Source organism: Clarias gariepinus, chromosome 17 (genome assembly GCF_024256425.1).
Source record: "Clarias gariepinus isolate MV-2021 ecotype Netherlands chromosome 17, CGAR_prim_01v2, whole genome shotgun sequence".
In the NCBI taxonomy this organism is placed as follows: Eukaryota; Metazoa; Chordata; class Actinopteri; order Siluriformes; family Clariidae; genus Clarias; species Clarias gariepinus.
Genome location: NC_071116.1, coordinates 26,457,339 through 26,478,478, shown reverse-complemented (window position 1 = coordinate 26,478,478; position 21,140 = coordinate 26,457,339). Strand labels below are relative to the sequence as shown.

Sequence of the window (21,140 nt, the reverse complement as noted above, 5' to 3'; positions counted from 1 at the left end):
TTTTTGACAAAAATGCTATATATTTTTTTAACTTTATCTAACACATATAACAAAAATATATTTTAAAAACATATATATTTTTTTATTTTTCATGAGTTCAGTTAAACAATCAGATCAAAAGAAATACATGATGACTGACATAAATAACTTTTCTATGATATCAGTGTTGAGCACTTTACATAACTTACATAAGTTACATAACACACAGTTTCTTAAATAGGGGTGGAGTCTGGGGGTACTGACAGTAATACTTCAAAGAAAGGGTTTTAAAGGGAAATATCAGTAATATTTGGCAGAAATTTGAGGGAAAACTACGAAATAACATCAATATTTGACAGACATGATCTAAATGTAATTAAATGCCTTACTGTATTTATACAGATTCGTTATATATCCTGAGCACCAGGAACATGTCTCATAGAACATATTTATGCATGAAACAACATGGTGTAATAGATTACTTAAAAACACCATGAACAATATGTCCAGTTTTGAAAAAAAAAAAAAGGATATATAGTCTATTCATTTTTGCTAATATGTAAAGAATAAAACATAAAGGTGGGCTGTTATAGAAAAATAAGCTTTCATTGTGCATCATAATTTTGATTTGCCTAAGGTTGAAAAACCTACTGATGTACCAACTGTTACACTGTGCTGGCACATGCCTTCCATAAATGTTAAATAAACGTCTCCTTACAGAATACTTCACCATAGCATGATTACTCTATTTGAGAAATAGTGAAACACACCTTGCAATATGATTATTTCTTGACAACTCATAATTATGTCAACTGACTGTCCATTAGTATAAAGCAAGGAGCTGGAACTACTCTCAATTCAATTCAATTCAATTTTATTTGTATAGCACTTTTAACAATTGTCATTGTCGCAAAGCAGCTTTACGTTTGTATGGAATGCGATTGTTTATGAATCAAAATGGTCAGATAGTTCCAGATGAGCAAGCCGAGGGCGACCGTGGCAAGGAAAAACTCTTTTTCTCAGGAAATTGCCTGAGATGGCAATATGAAGAAACCTTAAGAGGAACCGGACTCAACAGGGAACCCTCTCAGAGCTGCTGTTCTAGAAAACTTTTCAAAACGAATGAACATTTCTTGACCAATCGTATCTGAGGTTTCAACATTTAGGCATTTGGCAGACGCTCTTAGTTCAGCATTACTTTATGTTCCTTCAACAGTTCAGCATTACTTTATGTTCCTGCCCTTATAGTAAAAAAAAAAACATATAAATCAATTCTAATACTCTGGTACTGTAAAAATGCCACTGTGGCTGAAAAAATATTTTGAGCTCCATGATAATAACACATACAGTGAACAATACTGATCCCTCGTTGTTCCCATGAAAAAGTTGAAGCTTACCCATATCCTAAATCCCAGTTTAAATCCTCACCTACCATAAACAATAATTTACAGTAAACTAAATATTTTGTGTATTATTTATAAAAGATCCACTATAATTTACTATACATTAGCTATGGTACTGTATAATCATCATGGCTATTAAACTCTGAACTATAATACCAACATAATACTGTGATACTTATAATATTATGTTATATTATTTCAATTGCACCATACATATAGCTACAAGAAATAGTTTGATATTGGACAATATCTGATATGGAACTTAGAAAGCTAGGCAAGGAAAAAAATCATGAAGGGAGATAATGTTATAAAATAAATTATAATAATAGTAAATAATTATTTAAATAATCAAAGACTCAATGATAATGGTATAATCCTAACACTGATTAACAGGACATGCTTTTACAGCATTACTATCATGTTATATATTTATATATTTCTATTTATATATCACATAACAATCCTGTTATCAATTTGTGTTATAGCAGCTTACACTTATTTCTTCAGCAGACATTTTTAAAGTTATACGACAAAACAAACAAAAGAATTACAGAGAAACCTTAAAACGCAAAGTTTTAATCATGAAGAGTTTTCCATGCCTGAAAACATTTTCCTAGATTACAGCTTCACCTCTGACTGTCTTGTACAGAAGACTGCACCATATAAACAATTATGCATTATTTTTAAATGTGTCAAATGTGTATGTTTCAGCAGAAATTATTATATAAAGATTGTAGCTGAACCTCCAGTCAGAGCTGTTGTAATAGACAATTAATCAACCGATTAGAAATAACAGAGTAAAGTGAGGTATTAGCAACTTTTATTTGTAGTGTAGTAAAACGGACCACGGTTGCCACACATGCAGTGGTATTTATACACACATTTTGACTAAATACAGCTTTTTTAATTGAGTTAATTTCAGTTGTGTTTACTGGAGGGAGGACAAAGTGACCACAATAATAGTGATGTTATGGCAATCATACTATAGTAACCACTGAATAACCATGGTTTAAAAACATGGTTTCCTTTTGTGCAAAGAAAACAATAGCTTTCAGTAATGAGTTTGAGAGAGGCAATGTTGAAAAAAAAATGCACTCTTGTGAGATTGTTTGTAAATAAGCAAAAGTGTTTACTAAGAGTGTTACTTATAAATTCTACTGTGTAGTCTAAAGCTATTCAGAGTTACTAATGTGTACTGTCTGGAGCTATTTTTGCTTTAGCATGGAGAAAATAATGGAGAGGTTTTAACAGACTGGCTGATGTGGGGAGAGCACATGCACTAATAGTAAGGCCAGAAAGGGAAGGACAAAGTCTGGCTTCTGTTGGCTAACCGGACACTGGACTGGACAGTGTGTGTACAGGAGGAATGAACTGTCCTATGACTCAGTTTATAGTTTAACTGTGCTTTTCAGAGACATTGATGTCCATGAAGTGCTTTTTTCGGGTATTGGTTTATTGTAAACCAGCTTTAGTATTCCAGCTGATGCAGGATAAAAACCTGTCCTGATGGAAAGGCTGAGTGGCAGGGAAAAAGTCTGGTACAGGAAAGATGTCCTGTATCCTGTGACTCGGTTTAGAGTTTAACAGTATTTCTGTGTAGGATAAGTAATCAGTAATAACTAATCTTCAGTATTTTCATAAAATTGTGTGTCCTCCATGAAAAATAAACAATTGGTGTGTTATTATCCCAGTTTTCTTCTTTTAAAATACAGTTAAAATGTCAATTACATCACATCACATCACTAGGTGTGAATGCAGTGATAGATAGATAGAGTTTAAAGGGTTGCAATAAGAAAACAATTAAAGTAATTACTTATTAAAATAGCAAAATTAAAAAATTAAAGCAGTTGAAAAAAAATAATTTAAGTATTGTGATATATACAATAATATATATTGTAGTATAGTAATTTAAAGTATTTATAGATGCAGAGAAACATATAATAGGTTGCCTGTAACCAGTTTAATCCAGCGCAAGTCATGTTTTTTTCTATACCTCTCCAAATTAGGAATGGGCGGCGCCATATAAGTAGTGGGCGGGGTTTCCAGGCATCAACGTCTAAGGAAAGAAGACTTCCGTCTTCGTGAAGCGCGTGGAACAGAGAATCCTTATAAGAGCACAGCTGAGCGGTATTTTTCCGAAATCTGAGTTTTAGGCTTTTTTTCGCCGTAATTGTTCGATAACGCGTTATTTTTGTATTTGTTTATTTTTCTTACTTTGGGTCATACACCCAAAGCCGTTCCGTGTAATTTAGAATTTCTTTTTTAGCTCAATTTTGAAATTCGTAGCGCGCGCACCTAAAACGTTAGTCGGGCGGGCGCGCGCTGTCTGTGGTCGCGGATAAAAAGAGAAAAGAGGGAGAAGAGAATCTCGCTATCATCACTCTTTTAACGTGGTAAGTAAGATCAAATGTTTTTTGCTTTGTCAATTTATTGCACCACACTGATGTTTAGATTTTATGACACGGAATATTGTATTTATACGGACTGTATGTACTTGGCGCGAGCTAGGCTAGTTGTTAGCTGGCTAACCGCGCCTACATACTGGTGAAGAACATTCGGTTGTTTTAAAATGTATTTAAATGACATGAATTTGGTACGATTATTATTTCCTTTGTTTATTACATTCGAGTGTGTTGAGGATGTGTGTTTTGAGGTATGTTCGAAATTGTTCCCTTTTTTAGTGGGAGGAGGTGTCACACGTGTAGAAAGTGAATGCCGGTCCGGCATTGCACGAACAAATACCACGGAAATCTTTATTTAAATTACGTAAATATTGCGCTTTAACAATTAACATTGATGTTCTCACGGCACCATATTGTTTTTCTGTATTTCTGATCAAAATGTTACGTACATTATATTAACGTTGAGTATGGTTTAGCAATTCATTGTTTCATTGTGGTGTTGTGAACGAGTCAACACTGTCCGGTGATTCTCCACAACAAAACCGATAGCTAAAAAATAAAAACATAAAATACGATACGGTATATCAAGTGGTCGTTTTACAGAAAATGTGTTTTTTGTTTATTAATTTGTAAACTGTTAGAGGAATCTTTGTGAATCGCGGATTAAAAGAATCGACTCGGTTTTTTTGTCAGTTGATTCGAATCAATGGAAGGGACTGGAATCCCCATCACTAATTCATGGTGCGTTTTCAAGATAACGAGCTGATCACTACACACAACGACGTGTGAACTATCATATACCGGTTAGGATTCACTTTACATAATTTGACAATGTGAGGAAACAGAAATAAACAGGTTAATTATCTTTGAATTAGCATTAAGCCGGTTTTGTGCACTGTGATTAGCCGTGGTTAGTTAGTAAACAGTTTATCTGGATTATCACGAGCCCACGTGATCCAACACGCTTTCGTTATCCGTATTAAATGACAATATGTGTAGATGTCGATCTTGGCCGTCTTAAATACGAATATAAAAAAAGAGCGGGGTTTTGGTGACGTCATCTGTATTCGCAGACTAGCTTGAATTAAGAGGAAGTGATCAGGAGGACATGGCTGTTGGCCAAAACTGAGCTCTTATCTTTGCAAAAGTAAATATAGCATCGAGACCATCTCCACCCTGTTTGGCTGTAATGTTGTGATAAGTGAATTTTAGGGCAAGATTTAAGTTCTAAACTGGTAGAGGTGAGAGAACGTCTAATTTCCTTGCAATTTCACAAGTGCAAGATGGTGTCATGGGATGCAGAGCAGCATGTTTATTCTCAAAGATTTGACCTTTTAGGCGTGTGATTTAAGGAATGTGATCAGATGAGTCATGTTTGATCATCCCAAATTTTTTTTTTTTTTTAAGAGAATAATTCTCAAACCTCATGCTGAAATATGAACCGTTTAAACCAACCTCAGATCATAGCAGGTAAAGACCATAGTGACCCCCCCCCTCCAACCCATACATATTCTTGGACAGCATTGCCTCGTGTGCTGTAGCTTAGTTATTGATTTTGTTTGTTTATAGATTAACCATTCAAGGTCATGACTGGCTTGTTGAGTGTCCTTCGTCCTTGTCAGGCTTTCAGCAGTGTGTTTTTAATAACTCAAGTATGTTAATTAAAAAGGGAACTACAACGAATATTGTGATAAAATCAGAGTGTTGTAGATACTGTCATGCTTTGACAACTGCTGATCGCACTTAAATTAAAACTAAATTATATTTTTTCAGCTTTTTTTTAGCATTACTACTGCTGATAGTTTTACAAAGTTCAGTCTCATATTTTAAGATGTTCTTAAGGCTGTAATGTTGATTTTGCAATCCTGTCTTGTAAATTTCCCAGCTAAACTAAACCACAGTTTTATAAGGTTATTTTTTAGCAGACATAAACAATGAGAGTTGCATGTCACTGAATCCTCTCTTTTTTTTTTTTTTTTTTTCTTCTTTCCCCCTCTGCTGGCATATGGCGAATGTGTCACAGTCTAAAAGCCACCCACACGGAGGTTACCTGCATGCTCCAGGCTAAGCCAGAGACCTTACTTTGGGTCCGTTGTGGCAATGATGCATGTTTGCCATGTTTCTAAATCTGTGCTTGGAATACACACTGCCTGTTATGGCTGGATTCAGACGAAAGCTGACCTCTCTTTTCTTGTTTCTATGTTTTCTTGTTGAACCGTGTAGGGAGTAGGTTCGAGTAAGTGTTAAACAGCTGTACTCGCATTTAATTTTTTGTGTCTTGGTTACGTTGCGCAAAGGTAATCCTTAATCCTTTAGTGTCTTCTGTTTGCTGCAAGTTATTTCTAAAAATTTCGTTAGGGATTTGCTGCGTGAAATCTGAGCCGCCATTTGCTTCTTTTTGACCAGTCATTTCTGGGTGAGGCTTTTAATACTTGACCTTCTGCATTCGTTGCCCTGGAGGGGGGGGTTTAAAGAAATTTCTCAGATCCTAAAATAGAATGGCGATGCCTATTGAGTCATGTGGTGAAAGAGATCATAAGTTCATTAGCTAGCTCGGATTGACCAGGATGTCAGACTTTGATAATGTTAATACAGTTTAAGTGAAATATTTTTATCAGCTTTAACAAACCTTCTAGACTAACTTATTGGTTTTGCGTTCCTTACCAATAATAATAAAAAAAAAAGAAGCTTGGCTAGTGTGATGAAATGTCATGCATAACGGATATTTGAGTCTGTTGTGCCATCATTGTTCATTAAATCTTCTAGATACGATATTTTTATTTGTCCTGTATGCCCAAGCTCCTTTTTTTTCCGCTCGTATAATAGGCGAAACGTTTATTTCAGTTTGTATGGATTGTGTGTCCTGAGTGGGGACTATTATCTGAATTTTCTGTTAAAAAGTAATTATTTTCTTTCTTTTTTTTAATTTTATTTTTTATAAATACAGCAGTGCCCATTATAAATTGTTAAATAGGTCACACCATATACATGCAGCATTTGTTTTTTAAAGCTATCTAAGCAGCCCTCTCCCAGACTGGGCACTTGCAATGATGATTTACTTTAAGCATGTTAATCTATTGACATATAAATGGCATATACCTGCTCATATGAACCTGGAAGCCCGAGAATGTTACCAAAATAAAGCATGCGTTTGTTTCCACAGTAACGTCACGTTATGGTGTGTGATAACAGATGCGGTTGAGAACTAATTGTGTTGTGTTGTATGAGAGGAGGAAATATGATATAGTGCATTAAAGTAAAATCTCCTGTTGCTTTTATTTTCAAAATCAGTTCAGGTTCGGATTATAGTCAGCGAAAGATGTTTGCTTGTGTTTCTTAGATAACAGCTACATACATGTTTTTTTTGTTTTTTTTTAAACACATGACATTGATTCACTGATCACATTGTAGAATTAGTAAGCATAGCAAAATCTTTTTTTTTTTTTTTTTTCATGTAAGCTGTTATGTAATATGGGAAAAACTTCCCTGCTTTTTTCTTTTTTTTTCTTTTTCAGGAATGAGCTTCCATTCATCCATCCTGTCCAGTACACAATGGATGTCCGTTCTGTCTGCCTAATCGGCCAAACTAAAACGCATTGTAGCAGCATTAGTATATACAGAGGATAGCAATAGGCCCCTCACTCCACCCTCTCCCTCGGCATCATACACCAGTTTACAACTTACAGCAGTGCAGATTCTCTCGTTAGTGTCTGGATTTGCTCTAACTTGCTGTTTTAGCAGAGGGCGAAGGTAGGTAGGTTTGGGGAATTTCAGAAAAAAAAACCTTTAGAAACACTAGTACCTCAGTTATTTAAGAAATTCTAGTGTGCTGCTTATTTAAATAAGGGCTTATTTTATTTGCAGTTCATTATTATTATTTTTTTACCCTACAAGATTGTGACGCTATTTAAAACTTAAGTATAATCTAAAAGCTATTGCACAAAATGGTTTCGGCAACGATAGCTACAGCAACGCTGATGAGCACCATTGCTCTGGCCGCTCAGGGCCCACTGACCGACTACCTGTGGCTCCTGATTGTCGGCTTTATCATAGCCTTTATCTTGGCCTTTTCCGTGGGTGCTAACGATGTTGCAAACTCGTTTGGCACTGCTGTTGGCTCTGGCGTGGTCACCCTGAAAGTCGCTTGCATCCTCGCTACCGTGTTCGAGACCCTGGGATCGGTGCTGCTTGGAGCCAAAGTCAGTGAGACCATTCGCAAAGGGATCATTGATGTGAACATGTACAACGGCTCGGAGCACGTTCTCATGGCCGGATCCGTCAGTGCTATGTTTGGTAAGTGACCTGCTCAGTTTTATATTAGTACTAATATAAGTTATATATATTGATATAGTATTATATAAGTATTATGCCTTTTGAGCTAAATTTTTGCACAATTTATTATTTTAAACACTAATTCATTCAAATGCTTAAACCCACAGGCTCTGCTGTGTGGCAGTTGCTGGCTTCTTTCCTTAAACTGCCCATTTCTGGTACACACTGCATCGTGGGAGCCACGATTGGCTATTCGCTGGTGGCAAAAGGCCAACAGGGAGTCCGATGGCTTGAGCTGCTGCGAATCGGTGAGCCCATCTAAATCAGATTACAAGCTCTTTATCTGGATTTGAGTTTTAAAATGTTAAGGCTGAATCTTAGTAGCCATTAGTAGCTCTACTAAAGTAGCCCTCCCCTAAGCTTCCATTAAAACTGAGTTTTTAGGTTTTGTTAACTCTGGACTACTTCATTGACAAATTGCACTCTGCCCTATATTCATGTTCTGTCCTCCCCCACTTTCTCTCCAACAGTTGCTTCTTGGTTTCTCTCACCACTCCTCTCTGGCTTTATGTCTGCTGTTCTCTTCTACTTCGTCCGCATGTTTATCTTGCAGAAGGTAAGAACAGGAAAAAACTCCCTGCTCTCTCTCCATGAGTCATGTTGAAGGTTGAATTAGCATAATGCCCAAGGCGCCACAACGAGGACATTCTAGACAAGAGAGACAGCACTAAAATGGGCGTTCTTTAATGTTCTGATTATACAAACAAGTGAAGCCACTCTGATTACAGAGATAATTCTGTACTTTGTATTACTAATAATGGTTTTCTTGTGATGTTCTTATGTTTGTAGAAGAATCCAGTTCCCAACGGACTCAGGGCACTGCCTGTCTTCTATGCTGTCACTATGGGAATCAACCTGTTCTCCATCATGTACACAGGCGCTCCGAGTGAGTATTATTCCATTGTTGAGTTTATAATGGCTCTTTTTATGAGTTAGTCATTTCCCTTTACTCAAGGCCTAACAGGCTGTGTCGCAACACTTGCGTGTGGACAGCATTAAAGTCACTAACTGGGTGAGGTCGGTGGACATGGTCTTGCAATGTATTTTTGTATTCTTGACCTCTGTATCAGGCTCTCCGTCCTTTTTGAACACGGTGGAAAGAAAAAAAAAATTATCAATGGAGTACACTTGTCGTCCATCAAACTGAATCTTCATCATAGTAGCTTCATTTCCTTTTTTGCTCTGCAATTTTTTTTTTTTCTGAATAACATTTTGGAATCTAATTAAATAAGAACTTTTTTTTTGCCCTTTTTTTTTTGTTTTGTTTTCTTCTACCTACAGGGATCAACAATGCAAGAGGTCAGCTGGCCTGGGCCATATATGAAGGCTACAGGCCAGAGTATGACGAGATACACTGATAGGAGTGTGTATCATGTATGCACTCTTAGACACGAGAAGGTGCATTTTTATGCACGTACACCAGAAGGCCCCCCTCCACACGCACACAGCATTCACAAGGAGTTAGACAGCGTCACTATGCCAGTGAATTATCAATTTTGAACCTTTTAGTTTAATAAAAGGGTATTCAGACGTAGTTTAATGCACGTCACATTTGGGTCGTAAAAAGGGTTAGATATCTTTCTTTATGTAACAAAAAAAGTGCATGCTTGGTAATGGTCACTGTCTTGTATCATTGACATTTTGACCTTTTTATGTTTGGAAATCCTGCACTTTTGAATTAAAGGTGGATCAAAGAGTTTAGACATGTAATTCAGACCAAACTCTTAATTAAAAAAAAAAAAAAAAAACTTGGTTTTGATTCGTATAGTCTGTCGATATGGAACCAGATTAATGCTTAGATTAGCTCCTGAGCTTTGGCTGGGCTTTGCTGACTTCACCATGTTGTCTGCTTTTGGATTAGCTTCAGTAGCAGTAGGCCCTCCTTCATGAGAAAATACCCTCTAGGCACAGTTTACTTGGGTTCAGCATTTTTAAAAGAACATCGTCATTGCTCTCACACCTGGACTTCTAGAACATTCTGCGTGGCCCAATCCTCATACAAAACATCTGCTGCACCACAAATTCACCTGGCTTGGTTTGGGGTATTTTTATCAAACTATGCAACAATGCTCTGTAATTAGGGATGAGTTTTATAGGGTGGATAATCTCTATTAAACAAACTGCCTGATTAATTTAGCCATTAAACAACTTGCAGCATACAGGCTTTTTATCCAGATTTAACACCATGAAAACAAATTTCATTTTTACTTGATTTTATTTTATTTTTTTTACAATTATTTGAAGCAATACAAAACTCACCCAATCACTTGGTAAGACTTAAAAAGCCATGCCATCATTCGCACTTCTCTAACACATTGTGTTGAGGCCCTGTAGGCCTCGGGTGAGGAATGTTCTCAAAGCTTAATGCAAATAACATGGTTGTACGAAAATAAAAAAAGTAGGTGTGTATCAACATATTATGGGGAGTGCTGCATGCCATGAGTCATCACTTCACTGCTCTTGGTGAGCTTGAAGTGGTTGTCTAGTTGGAGCCTATAAAAATGTAGTCCAATAGTAAAGCGAAATCACTTCCTTAGTGTGGTCTCATTAAAGACGACTCATCCTGCATACTTCTGGCTTTATTTTAAAATATCTTTACTGTTATAAAGCCCCCGCTGGGATTGGCACTGCTCCTGCTAGTAAATTGTTAGGAATCCTAGCAGAATTGCCCTTTTCATCCTTGCAAGCCGAATTTAACAGAGGTAGTTCTGTCTGGAAAGTTCCACACCGTCATTTCTTTTGTCATGCAGATTTGTTAATGATTTTTTTTTTTTTGTGGCAGAAATCGAGTCTGCATGGCTGGGGTTTGTGCTTCACATGAGGTGTGGCTTGCTTGTCTGAAGGAGCCTGTTTGCATGTTCGCATTTGCATAACACTGAGCAGAGTGCTCTCGAATTTCGCTGTAAACTCTAGCAGACCTTGCATATATATATTTTCTTTCTCTCTTCCATCTAAAACACATTCTGCTTCCAAACCTCCCTATAAATACGATGTAGAAAAACAGCATGACTTGGGACTTTAAAGTAAACCGAAGAGAGGTTATTGCCCTTATGTTCCATTAGTTACATGGTTAGTTTGGTGTCACTCTAGACCTAATATGGTGACCCTGCTCTTGACTGGCATGGCTATTATAAAATCATACAATATATGTAAGTATTACACTAGCAATATTTAATTTGTATAACCTTAAGTGCAGTATAAAGTTAAGTGAATGTTATGGTTACCAAGGAATCCTAACACAAGATTGTTTCAGGGGGGAAAATGTTGATATTGGTAGATGATTGGCTAATTAGTGTAACTTCCTAAATGCTATGCACATGAAAAGCATTAGTGGCCATGACCTAGGTAATTAACCTGCTATATGATCCCACAGTTTGATTGTAAAACAATGCCGCTGACTGCTATTCTTATTGTATTTGCTTTTTACAGGGCATTGTCATTAACTACACACTTGTTCTTTGGGGAAGCCAATTACCCCAGTCACATCTGGTTTCCTTAGTGACTCTTGTATACAGACTAAATATAAAATGCAGACATACATGCTGAATTAATACGTTCTCTAAAATTATAATTTTATATTGGCTTCCTGCACATCAGTAGACACTGAGCGTGTATTGTACCCCGGTAGGCCACAATGAGACCAAGATCATATAATACTTGATGTTTTGATAGTTTTGTATTAAAATGATTATAAAGGTTTGCTAACAAATATAATTTGACATTTTGGTGACTAGTTTCGGTGCCATAACATGAATTCCAGTTGGTCATTTGAATAATAATTTAAAATGACTCCTGCAAAATCTCAGAACTGTGTTGACAAACTGGTATCAACACATTCTTTAAAACTAATATCAGTGGTCCATTCACAATTTTTATTTGTTCACAGAATAGAATATAGCTAATTAGTAAGTTTGGCACGTAAGTTCTTGTGTCTGACATTTGATGTGAAGAGTAGTGTTCTACACAATGAGAAAACATCTAGACATAAACTTTGTTGAAATGCTGTTTTACCCATGTTAACTATATTTAAAAATCACTCCCTCATTGCCAAATGCCAGGACTGTGCCAAGCATGTAATTTAAAAAAGAAATATGACCTGTCAGGTTTCATAGCGTACCATTCAGGTATACCTGTTTATGACTAGTCATAAATTTGAATAGGACTTAAAACAATGACTTTGAAACCTGGTTAGATTTCTTTTTCTTGTGGAACCATTATAGGCAGACCTGAATGTAAAGCAAATCTTATGTAGAAGTTTATTTTTCTTATTCTTCTACTAGAGAATCTGATTAATCCTGTAGTGCAAAATTATACATGATTATAAATTCCCACAAGCTAGAGTGCCTTTTTTTTTCTTCTTTTTTTTTTTTTTCGTCTGACTGAATCATAAATAGTTATCAGACAGTCATGGCAATAAAGAACGACACTCTTTTTATAAAAAAAAAAAAAAAAAGTGCTCTTGTTATTGTGTGATAGAAGCTGTGGTTTAGCGAGGGGTTTATAGTCTGTGAAAGTAGTATTTAAGTTGAGCTGCACTTATGTTTTATTTTCCCCAGTTTATCCCATAGCGTGGTTGTGGCAAAGAGGCGTCTGTTTTTGCAATGGTTCATTTTCATGTGACGAACACTACAGACTTTCCTTTAAAAAAAAAGGGGGGGGGGGGGGAAGCATATTAAACTACAACCGCAATAAACAATAGACAGGCCACTCCTCTTAGGCCCCCCCTCCAGCCCCACCACCTCCAACCTTTCTTGTGTGCACACAACATCCTTGAGTAAAATAAAGATAAAATGGCTTTCAATGCCTAATCTTTAAATTCTAGGTTATCTTTGGTCAGCTGATGCTGTCCTGACCAACTCTTGCTATTCTCACACACCTGTTAAGCCTTTTCCACGAGGCATTGACTCATACCTGGAAGTGAAAGGAAGGCATTATATCTTTTAGGGGGAAAAAAATAAGAGAAAAAAGAGACACCACACCCCTACCGCCCACAGTCATTCCCTTCTCTTTGCCTAGCGCAAGTGGAGCACGTCGCAGCAGCGTGCCGCAAGAGCACGTGAGTCAGTGCAGGAGGCGGAGAGCCACCGGCTCGTTGCAACCGGTCTCATCCAGAACATTCCCACACACGTTTACCTCTCCCCTCTGTGTTCTCTTTCATTACAACTTTTTTTTTTTTTTTTTTTTCACAACAGCTTTGCTGACTTGTTTTAAGTCCACACATTGCGAAGTTTTGTCTTAGTTGTTTCCTGTGCCAGCGTTCGTCTTTTCAGTATGCTGGTCACATTTGCGTTCTGCAGTTTTGGCACTGAAGTGACTTGGCTCAAAAAATCTGGATAGACTTGCATTTATTAATTAAAGTTTGATTTAAACTGCAGGAGCTTTTACAAACAGGCAATAGAGTTAAAAGCCTCTGACATGCAGTTGCCATCCCGGACATTAGCCTGTCTGTAAGTGTTTTGTCCCCCCCCCCCCCCCCCCCACACACACACACACACACACACATACACACACCCTTTTAATTTGCCAAGTACAATGTTTAAATTTCTCAACTGTGATTAGTACATGTTTACTTCCCTCTTACTTTTCATCCTGATCAGGACTTCCACTGCAGTGGTCTGTAACTCTGCAGAAACCTTTTTAGCAGTGTGTCCTTGGTGTGTATCTTTAACAGAGCTGTGCCACTGCGGCATTTTGCTGCTGTTCAATTTTTACATCTCCTTGACTGTTTCACAAGCCAGACCGATACTTGCTCCTCATACCTAACTGCCACATTTGCCACCTAGTTGTGGGTGACGCTGGTGGCGTTTACAGTTATTAAAACTAGGTAGTGAGATAGAAAAACAAACACCTGAATCAAAGTAACTACATAATAGGCATCATAGACTGTCCTTTATTTAACCAGGATAAACAAAGCCTCCCCCCAGTCAGGAGTATATAATTCATTTATACCTTTTAAGAAATCTGTTCTGGTAGCACGTGCTGCCTTTTTGTCTCAAAACCATCTTTCGTTCTTTCTCTCTATCTCCCCCCCCCCTCCCCCTTTTGTCCCCTTTTCTCCCCTTCTCCCCTCTCCATCTCGTGCCGATGCCGGATCTGCAGTGCTGGGATTTGATAAACTGCCCTGGTGGGGAGTTCTTCTCATCTCTTTCGGATGTGCCATCCTTACCGGGCTCATCGTCTGGTTTGCTGTTTGTCCCTGTCTCAAGAGGAAGATCGAGCGTAAGTGAAGTTGTAGATTTTTTTTTTTTTTTTTCACACCCAAGTACAAGCTGTTAATAATTTCATCCCACACTTTACCTAAACAAACGACAGGTCATTTCTTGACTGCAAATAATTGAGGCCAAGCAGCATTACGAGGCCTTTTTCACGGTCCATAGTTTTAATTCTAAAATTGTAGAACCTGCTTATTTATTACCTTTTGTGTGAGGTTTTTTTTTTTTTTTTGGTTGCTATAAACATAACCTTTGTTATACTCGTGTCAAATATATTGCTATGGATGATTGTACATGTACATCATCAAAACGATCTTGATAGTGAGTCTTAAACACTTATCTTTTAAACATGCTCTGAAAACTCCAGAGTTTTTGCAATAAAATGCTAAACACTATTTGTAGCTCTGACATTCTGTCGGACAGCTTGTGTAAGGACTGGGTCAGTGATGTCACTGGGTCAGAGTTATCCTGTAATTGGACTTTGCTTAGTGAATTAGAGTAACTGTTCATGTGATGGGCACTAACCCTGCTAAATCTTTGGATCTGTGTTTACATGACCACAGTCTAAAGCAGAGTGTACACCTTTTGATTGCATGTCTGACCTCAGTGATAACGAGCTGCCTGGATTTTGAACTGAATTTAATGTCGGGCTGTTTGACCGGCCTTGATAAATGGTTTAAAAAGCAACAAGCAAATACGGACATGAAAAGATTCCAGAAGTTCTATAGTGTCCTATAGGGGGAAAAAAGGGATGTCTTAATTTTTTACTCTTCATTGTTTTTAATGTCTACAATCAAGACACCTTGCTAATGATTTTTTAGTTTTTGGTGATGACGTAAAATACACAAAAACCTTAACTAAACTAGCAGATAGGAGATGATACGAACTAATACTAATATAAAAGATAATACTAGGGTATTAGGAACCTTGTGCACTGTTAATCTACAAAATGGTTTTAAGATGTTAGAATTGAAGAATTCAGCGTTCATGAACAACATCTATGAATATCATGTTTTGTCTAATAACCTGATTGCTTTTGGCTCCTGGTGTTTGATTGCATTTGCATCACACCTATGATAATCTCTTAAGGCTTATCTGCAACCAGGGCTGTTTCCTAAGATGATCACACTGCCACGTACATCAGTTTTTTTTTTTTGTTTTTTTTTTTTTTGTTTTTTAATAATAGTCTTTGCATGTTTGGTTAAGAATGTATGCAAACTTTTTTTTTTTTTATCTATTTTTATGTTTTTTTTTCTTGTTGCTTTTTCTAGGTGAAATCAAGTCTTCCAGCCCCTCAGAGAGCCCCCTAATGGAGAAGCGGGAGATGACTGAGGCACACTGTCCTATCCTCAAATCAGTTCCTGAGGAGATCCCGTCCACTCTGGTCTCCAGCGCACCTTCAACAGCAGCTCCTTGTGAAGAGCGCAGAGTCACCTTTGACATTGGGGAGTCTGACGATGCTGAACCAAAAGAGGGTGAAGTCAGCCATGGGAGCGGTGAGTGAACATGAATCATGCAGGGAATAAAATTTGTAAATGTGTCACTTATTTTACACTCCTAAATCTGCCACCATAAAATAGAGGACTGTAATCAAAGTATTATTGTATGAAATAACAGTTTGGCTCACACATCATACAGCTGTTATCCGATCTAAATTTTGCTATAAAATAAGCAAACAAAATTATACAAGTGTGCTTCATCTTAAAATATATTTAAAAAAAAAATGTTTTTCTTTTGCCCAGCTCCTAAATCGGTTCATGTTCATTTCAATACTGGCCCCAACCAAGTTCCCAGCCACGCCCCCAGCAACGGCTACAGTCAGTACCACACTGTCCACAAAGATTCTGGTCTCTACAAGGACCTGCTGCACAAGCTTCACCTCGCCAAAGTGGGTGACTGCATGGGCGAGGGTGGAGACCGGCCCATCCGCCGCAACAACAGTTACACCTCCTACACTATGGCCATCATCGGTCTCCACAGTGAGTTTAAGATTCGAGACTCGGATTTCCGTGCCTCCGAGGATGGAGACAAGGACAAGGTGCAAGAGCGCAAGAGGATCCGCATGGATAGCTACACGAGCTACTGCAACGCTGTGGCTGAGAACGGTGCCCCCGAGGATGGCCTTGGGGATGGAGAGGTGACTCTTGAGGTGCCTGAGGAGGACAGAGGAAGCAACAGCAGCTCGCTGGAGGAGGATAGGGCTGAGGCGGACAAACCGGAGGTTTCCACGCTGTTCCAGTTCCTGCAGATTCTCACTGCCTGCTTTGGCTCCTTCGCTCATGGTGGAAATGATGTCAGGTATCAGAGTTGCCTTAAATCCAAGTCAGACTCAGGATTATCTGGAAGTTTTTTTTTTTTTTCTTTTCGTTTTTTTTATGTTTTAGGTCAAATAACAATCAAAACTGGTCCATGTATTAACAAAAAAAGGCAATTTTGAGTGTAAAATTTAATTTTTCTTTGGTTTTACAAAGTGTTAGCTGTAGGCCCTGTGCTTTTGATTTTGATTGTGTGATTTATGCACACTTTCATTTCATACAAACTTAAATAATCCTTTTGATTGTGTAAAGCTTCTTTGCGACAATGACAATTGTTAAAAGCACTATACAAATAAAATTGAATTGAATTCGCTGCGAAATATTTTTCAGTAAAAGTTAGTGGTGAAAAACAGGTTATTTGTAGCAGCTCTGAGTACGTTTTTGGATTATTTGCTTAAACCTGTCTTTGCTTTTTCCTCTTGCAGTAATGCTATCGGCCCATTAGTGGCACTGTGGCTGGTTTATCAGAGCGGCTCAGTGGAGTCCAACGCTCCGACCCCTCTCTGGCTGCTGCTGTATGGAGGAGTGGGCATCTGCATCGGACTCTGGGTTTGGGGCCGAAGAGTGATCCAGACCATGGGTAGAGACCTCACTCCCATCACTCCCTCCAGGTGTGTGCACACTTATTTCTGTGTATTATCGTTCATTTACATACACTGCTGCTTTTGTCTGCTTTTTGTTTCGTTCTTGTGGTGTGGGTGCCTTTTCCTTGTTTATATTAGTTTTCTAAGCTCAGTCTTGTTATTACAGTGGGTTTAGCATCGAGCTGGCTTCAGCCGTCACTGTGGTTGTTGCTTCCAACATCGGTCTGCCGGTCTCCACAACCCACTGCAAGGTGAGTCAAACGTGTTCATGCTCTATGCAAATATGAACGAATGCAAAGCAGGCCAATGGGACAGATAAGTCCAGAATGCAGAGTGGGAGGGTAACTACACTAGGGGTGTGTGTGTGTGGATGAAACAAATAAACACACAGTCAGCCTTGTGGTTAACACAATTTTTCAGTTTTTTTATTTTTTATAATCAATATAACGCCCTTTCTATTTTTAAGTTTGCTTTTTCTATTTGCAACCATGTTTTTAGCTCTTATAAGTGTTTTTTCTAAATTTTATGTTTGCATTTACTCTGTTAAAAATAAGTCATTGGAACAATAATAAAAAAAAAAAAATAGCTGAGTTATATTGCACTGAAACATATTTGCTTAAAAGCAAGAGTTTTTGGTTTTAAGGCATCTGCAATTCTCAAGAAAATTTCTTTTTTTTTAAATGTGAGAAGTTAGTTGCATGAACATATCTTCTAAATCAATAAAATGCCTAATTTCTTTCTCTCTCTCAGGTTGGCTCTGTGGTTGCTGTAGGTTGGCTGCGTTCTCGAAAAGCCGTGGATTGGCGTCTTTTCCGCAACATCTTTATGGCCTGGTTTGTGACCGTGCCTATCTCCGGCCTCATCAGTGCTGCCATCATGGCTATCTTCAAATTCCTTATTTTCTAAAACCTCAGACCCACTGAGCTTGCTGTAGTGTAGCTTCCATCGTTCGCAGCTAAGAACGCAGGAGTGCTGGCTATTCTGCTCTGCTGTCTCCCTCTTCTTTCTGCCACTTTAATAGCTCCGATATCCATCTTCCGGGGCTAGAAGTTAATATTTAATATTTTTGTTTAAGTAGAGCTCATATTTCTTAACTTGCAACATGCATCGACAATTCATGCATGTGTTCCATGTTTGTGCACGCACCAGGGTACACATGCCAACGTTTTCATTCTTTAAATAGAAAAGTGGCCATGTATACATCCATAATCATGTTTTTGTAAATAAGTGATAATTTTTTTTTTATGTAATTTTGTACATATTCTTCTTTTTTTTTTTTCCCCCCCTCCCCTGCCTCCTCCTTTTTCCTGCCCCCCTCCTTTCCCTTCTTCCAGTTGATGGGGGTTGCAGTGCAGTATTAGCCTTTTTTCTCAAACTTCATTACAAATCATTCACTGAGACAACACTTTGCCTAGAGCGAGCAGTATTTTGATATAAACGAGGTGATTAGGATTTTCTTTCCATTCTTTATAAAGTTCTGTTGAGTGTTTGGGAGTAGTACTTGATAGTACCTGATGTAGTGTGACTCACTCATATCTGGGAATTGCATCATAAATGACCCGTATTTTTATTTATATATATATATATATATAATTGAATTTAAAAATTCACCGTATAATATTAAATCAGAATCGTGATTCATTCCGCCGAATGTTAATGTGAATTTATGCTGTCACGCCCGTGTCGTTTTAAGGCTTATGGCAGAGCAGTGTCATTTAGCAAGCCAGCTCTGTCTGGCCGAACTTGGATTAATTAAAAGTCCTCTCAATGTTTCCAGTCCCATATGGTGGTCATGTGCTTTGTGTTGTGTTGCCAAGCAGCTCTCTTGTTGAATGCTGATGAAGCGTAACTAGGCTACCAGAGGCTTCACAAATGACCCGTCTGACACCAAACAGCCTTTCATAGTGATACTGATGTGCAATGGGAGCTGCTTACGCACACTTTATTTTATTTAAACAACTCCCTCTGCATAATCGGTAGTTTTCTAAATGACTCGCACAGAGGGAACATTTTGAATTATGTTAATATCACTTACAGTGTATGTGGGACCACTGCACCCAAGCGAGGTGTTCTTGGATATTTAACATATCACAGATGGTGTGAGGGCCTTATTCTAGTTCATGCTAAATGCTAAAATGTCATTCCTTGGACTGGTCTAGGCGTACATAATTTACAAAATAAGACAAAGGTAGGGGGGGCTAAGGTGTTTCCTTTTGGTCAACACTCAATGTTGGTACTTTCAGGACCAGTGTGCAAACATTCATTGAAAGTAAATAGTTTTTTTTTTCAATGCTGCAAACAAAATCTTAACATTCTCCTGTAAAACTTGATCATATCTGATCAGTCAGTGTAGCACTTCTTATTAGCGTCGCATGCTAATCCTTCTATGCTTCAGCTTTCTTGGTAACTTTTTCAAACCAGTCGAACCTGCGGCACATTGCTTAGTGTACATGAACAGTACACAACAGGAGTATATATGAGGCCCAGCTTTTTAAAGGAACAATCCCACCACATGTAACAATTAAACTTGATGTGATCAGCAACATGCTAATCAATTAGCAGATTTTTTTTTTTTTTTAAGCAGGTGAGCATAAAAATGGCTCAACTTGGATTCCATTTCTTTCACTATGTAATTTTTATTAGTGCCCCCGTTTGGACTAACTAGTTACTGCTGTAAAATGTGCGTTAGTGAATCATTGCTGATTTCACGGCCCCGAAACCTTTAGGTTTGCTGTAGTTGCCTTAATTTCTTTCTTTTTTTTTTTTTTTTGTACCAAAGAAATCTATTCGTGTGTATATTGTAAACATGTACTCTTGTCATGGACAAAAAAGAAAAAAAAAATGGGGAAAAAAATAAAATCTTTTTGGGGGGAAATTCGCCTTGTTGTTTTACTTTTTTTTATTTTCTTAAAAATGCATTTCCAGAAAAGGTTTTAATTCTCTGACCCCATTATAATTGTACAATAAATTTGTCAACTCATAGATAGATGAATAGATATAGCATTCACCAGATTAATTTACTATAATGAGTTTTTAATCCTTAACGTTCTAAAAAAAAAAAAAAAAGCTATTTGGATTCATAGCAGCCTTTATCTATTAGGTTTGGCTCTTCACATACAATGTCATATTTTATAACAAAACCTATGTTTAATTTTTATATATATATATATATATATATATATATATATATTTTTTTTTTACATACAAGGTGTAGGTCATGTGAGTTGAGTTTTGTTTATGAATATAATAGGTTTTTTTTTTTTTTAAATCAAAATATGGATCATGTTTTGAATGAATTATTCCTGAACAAATATTACCTTAGTATACTACTAGAATATGCGATGCCCTTTCCTTCTTTTTTATATATAAAAGAAACGTCCACTGACTTTCCACTGTTTTTACTTTCAGTAAACTTAATGTGTAAATGTGTGTATGAACACTAAAAGAGTCAACACCATAAGACATAAACTAAAAATGTTACACAATGTGTCCCTAAATAAAGGGAGGCTCAAAATCAAAAGTACCAGTCAGTATCTGGTGTGGCCACCAGCTGCTTGAAGTACTGCAGTGCATCTCCTCCTCATGGACTGCCTATTGCGGACAGTCTGAGCACTGATGGAGGGATTGTGTGTTCCTGGTGTGACTCGGGCAGTTGTTGTGGCCATCCTGTACCTGTCACGCAGGTGTGATATTCGGATGTACGGATCCTGTGCAGGTGTTATTACACGTGGTCTTCCACCGCGGGGATGATCAGCCGTCCTTCTTGTCTCCCTGTAGCGCCGTCTTAGGCGTCTCACAGTGCGAACATGACAATTTATTGCCCTAGCCACATCAGCAGTCCTCATGCGTCCCTGCAGCATGCCTAATGCACGTTCACGCAGATAAGCAGGGACCCTGGTGGGTGTTTTTCACA

At 37.7% G+C, this 21,140-nt stretch overlaps 1 protein-coding gene across 1 annotated transcript; it reads left to right on the top strand.

Moving 5' to 3' along the window:
• The first annotated feature begins 3,459 nt into the window (after positions 1-3,459).
• On the top strand, positions 3,460-20,102 carry slc20a1b (solute carrier family 20 member 1b). The gene is made up of 11 exons (XM_053516080.1): positions 3,460-3,775; positions 7,300-8,077; positions 8,224-8,364; positions 8,587-8,672; positions 8,906-9,002; positions 14,216-14,335; positions 15,600-15,824; positions 16,071-16,626; positions 17,069-17,254; positions 17,394-17,478; positions 17,978-20,102. The coding sequence occupies exons 2-11, from the start codon at positions 7,729-7,731 to the stop codon at positions 18,131-18,133; spliced, it is 2,001 nt and encodes a 666-aa protein (XP_053372055.1). The 5' UTR covers positions 3,460-3,775; positions 7,300-7,728; the 3' UTR covers positions 18,134-20,102.
• Positions 20,103-21,140: the final 1,038 nt, after the last annotated feature.

Bases quoted from the DNA above. Each gene is read 5' to 3' on its own strand.
- slc20a1b (XM_053516080.1), top strand. From the start codon at position 7,729: ATGGTTTCGGCAACGATAGCTACAGCAACGCTGATGAGCACCATTGCT. The intron at 8,673-8,905 runs GTAAGAACAGGA...TTATGTTTGTAG, and splicing joins GCATGTTTATCTTGCAGAAG to AAGAATCCAGTTCCCAACGG. The intron at 14,336-15,599 runs GTAAGTGAAGTT...TGCTTTTTCTAG, and splicing joins TCTCAAGAGGAAGATCGAGC to GTGAAATCAAGTCTTCCAGC.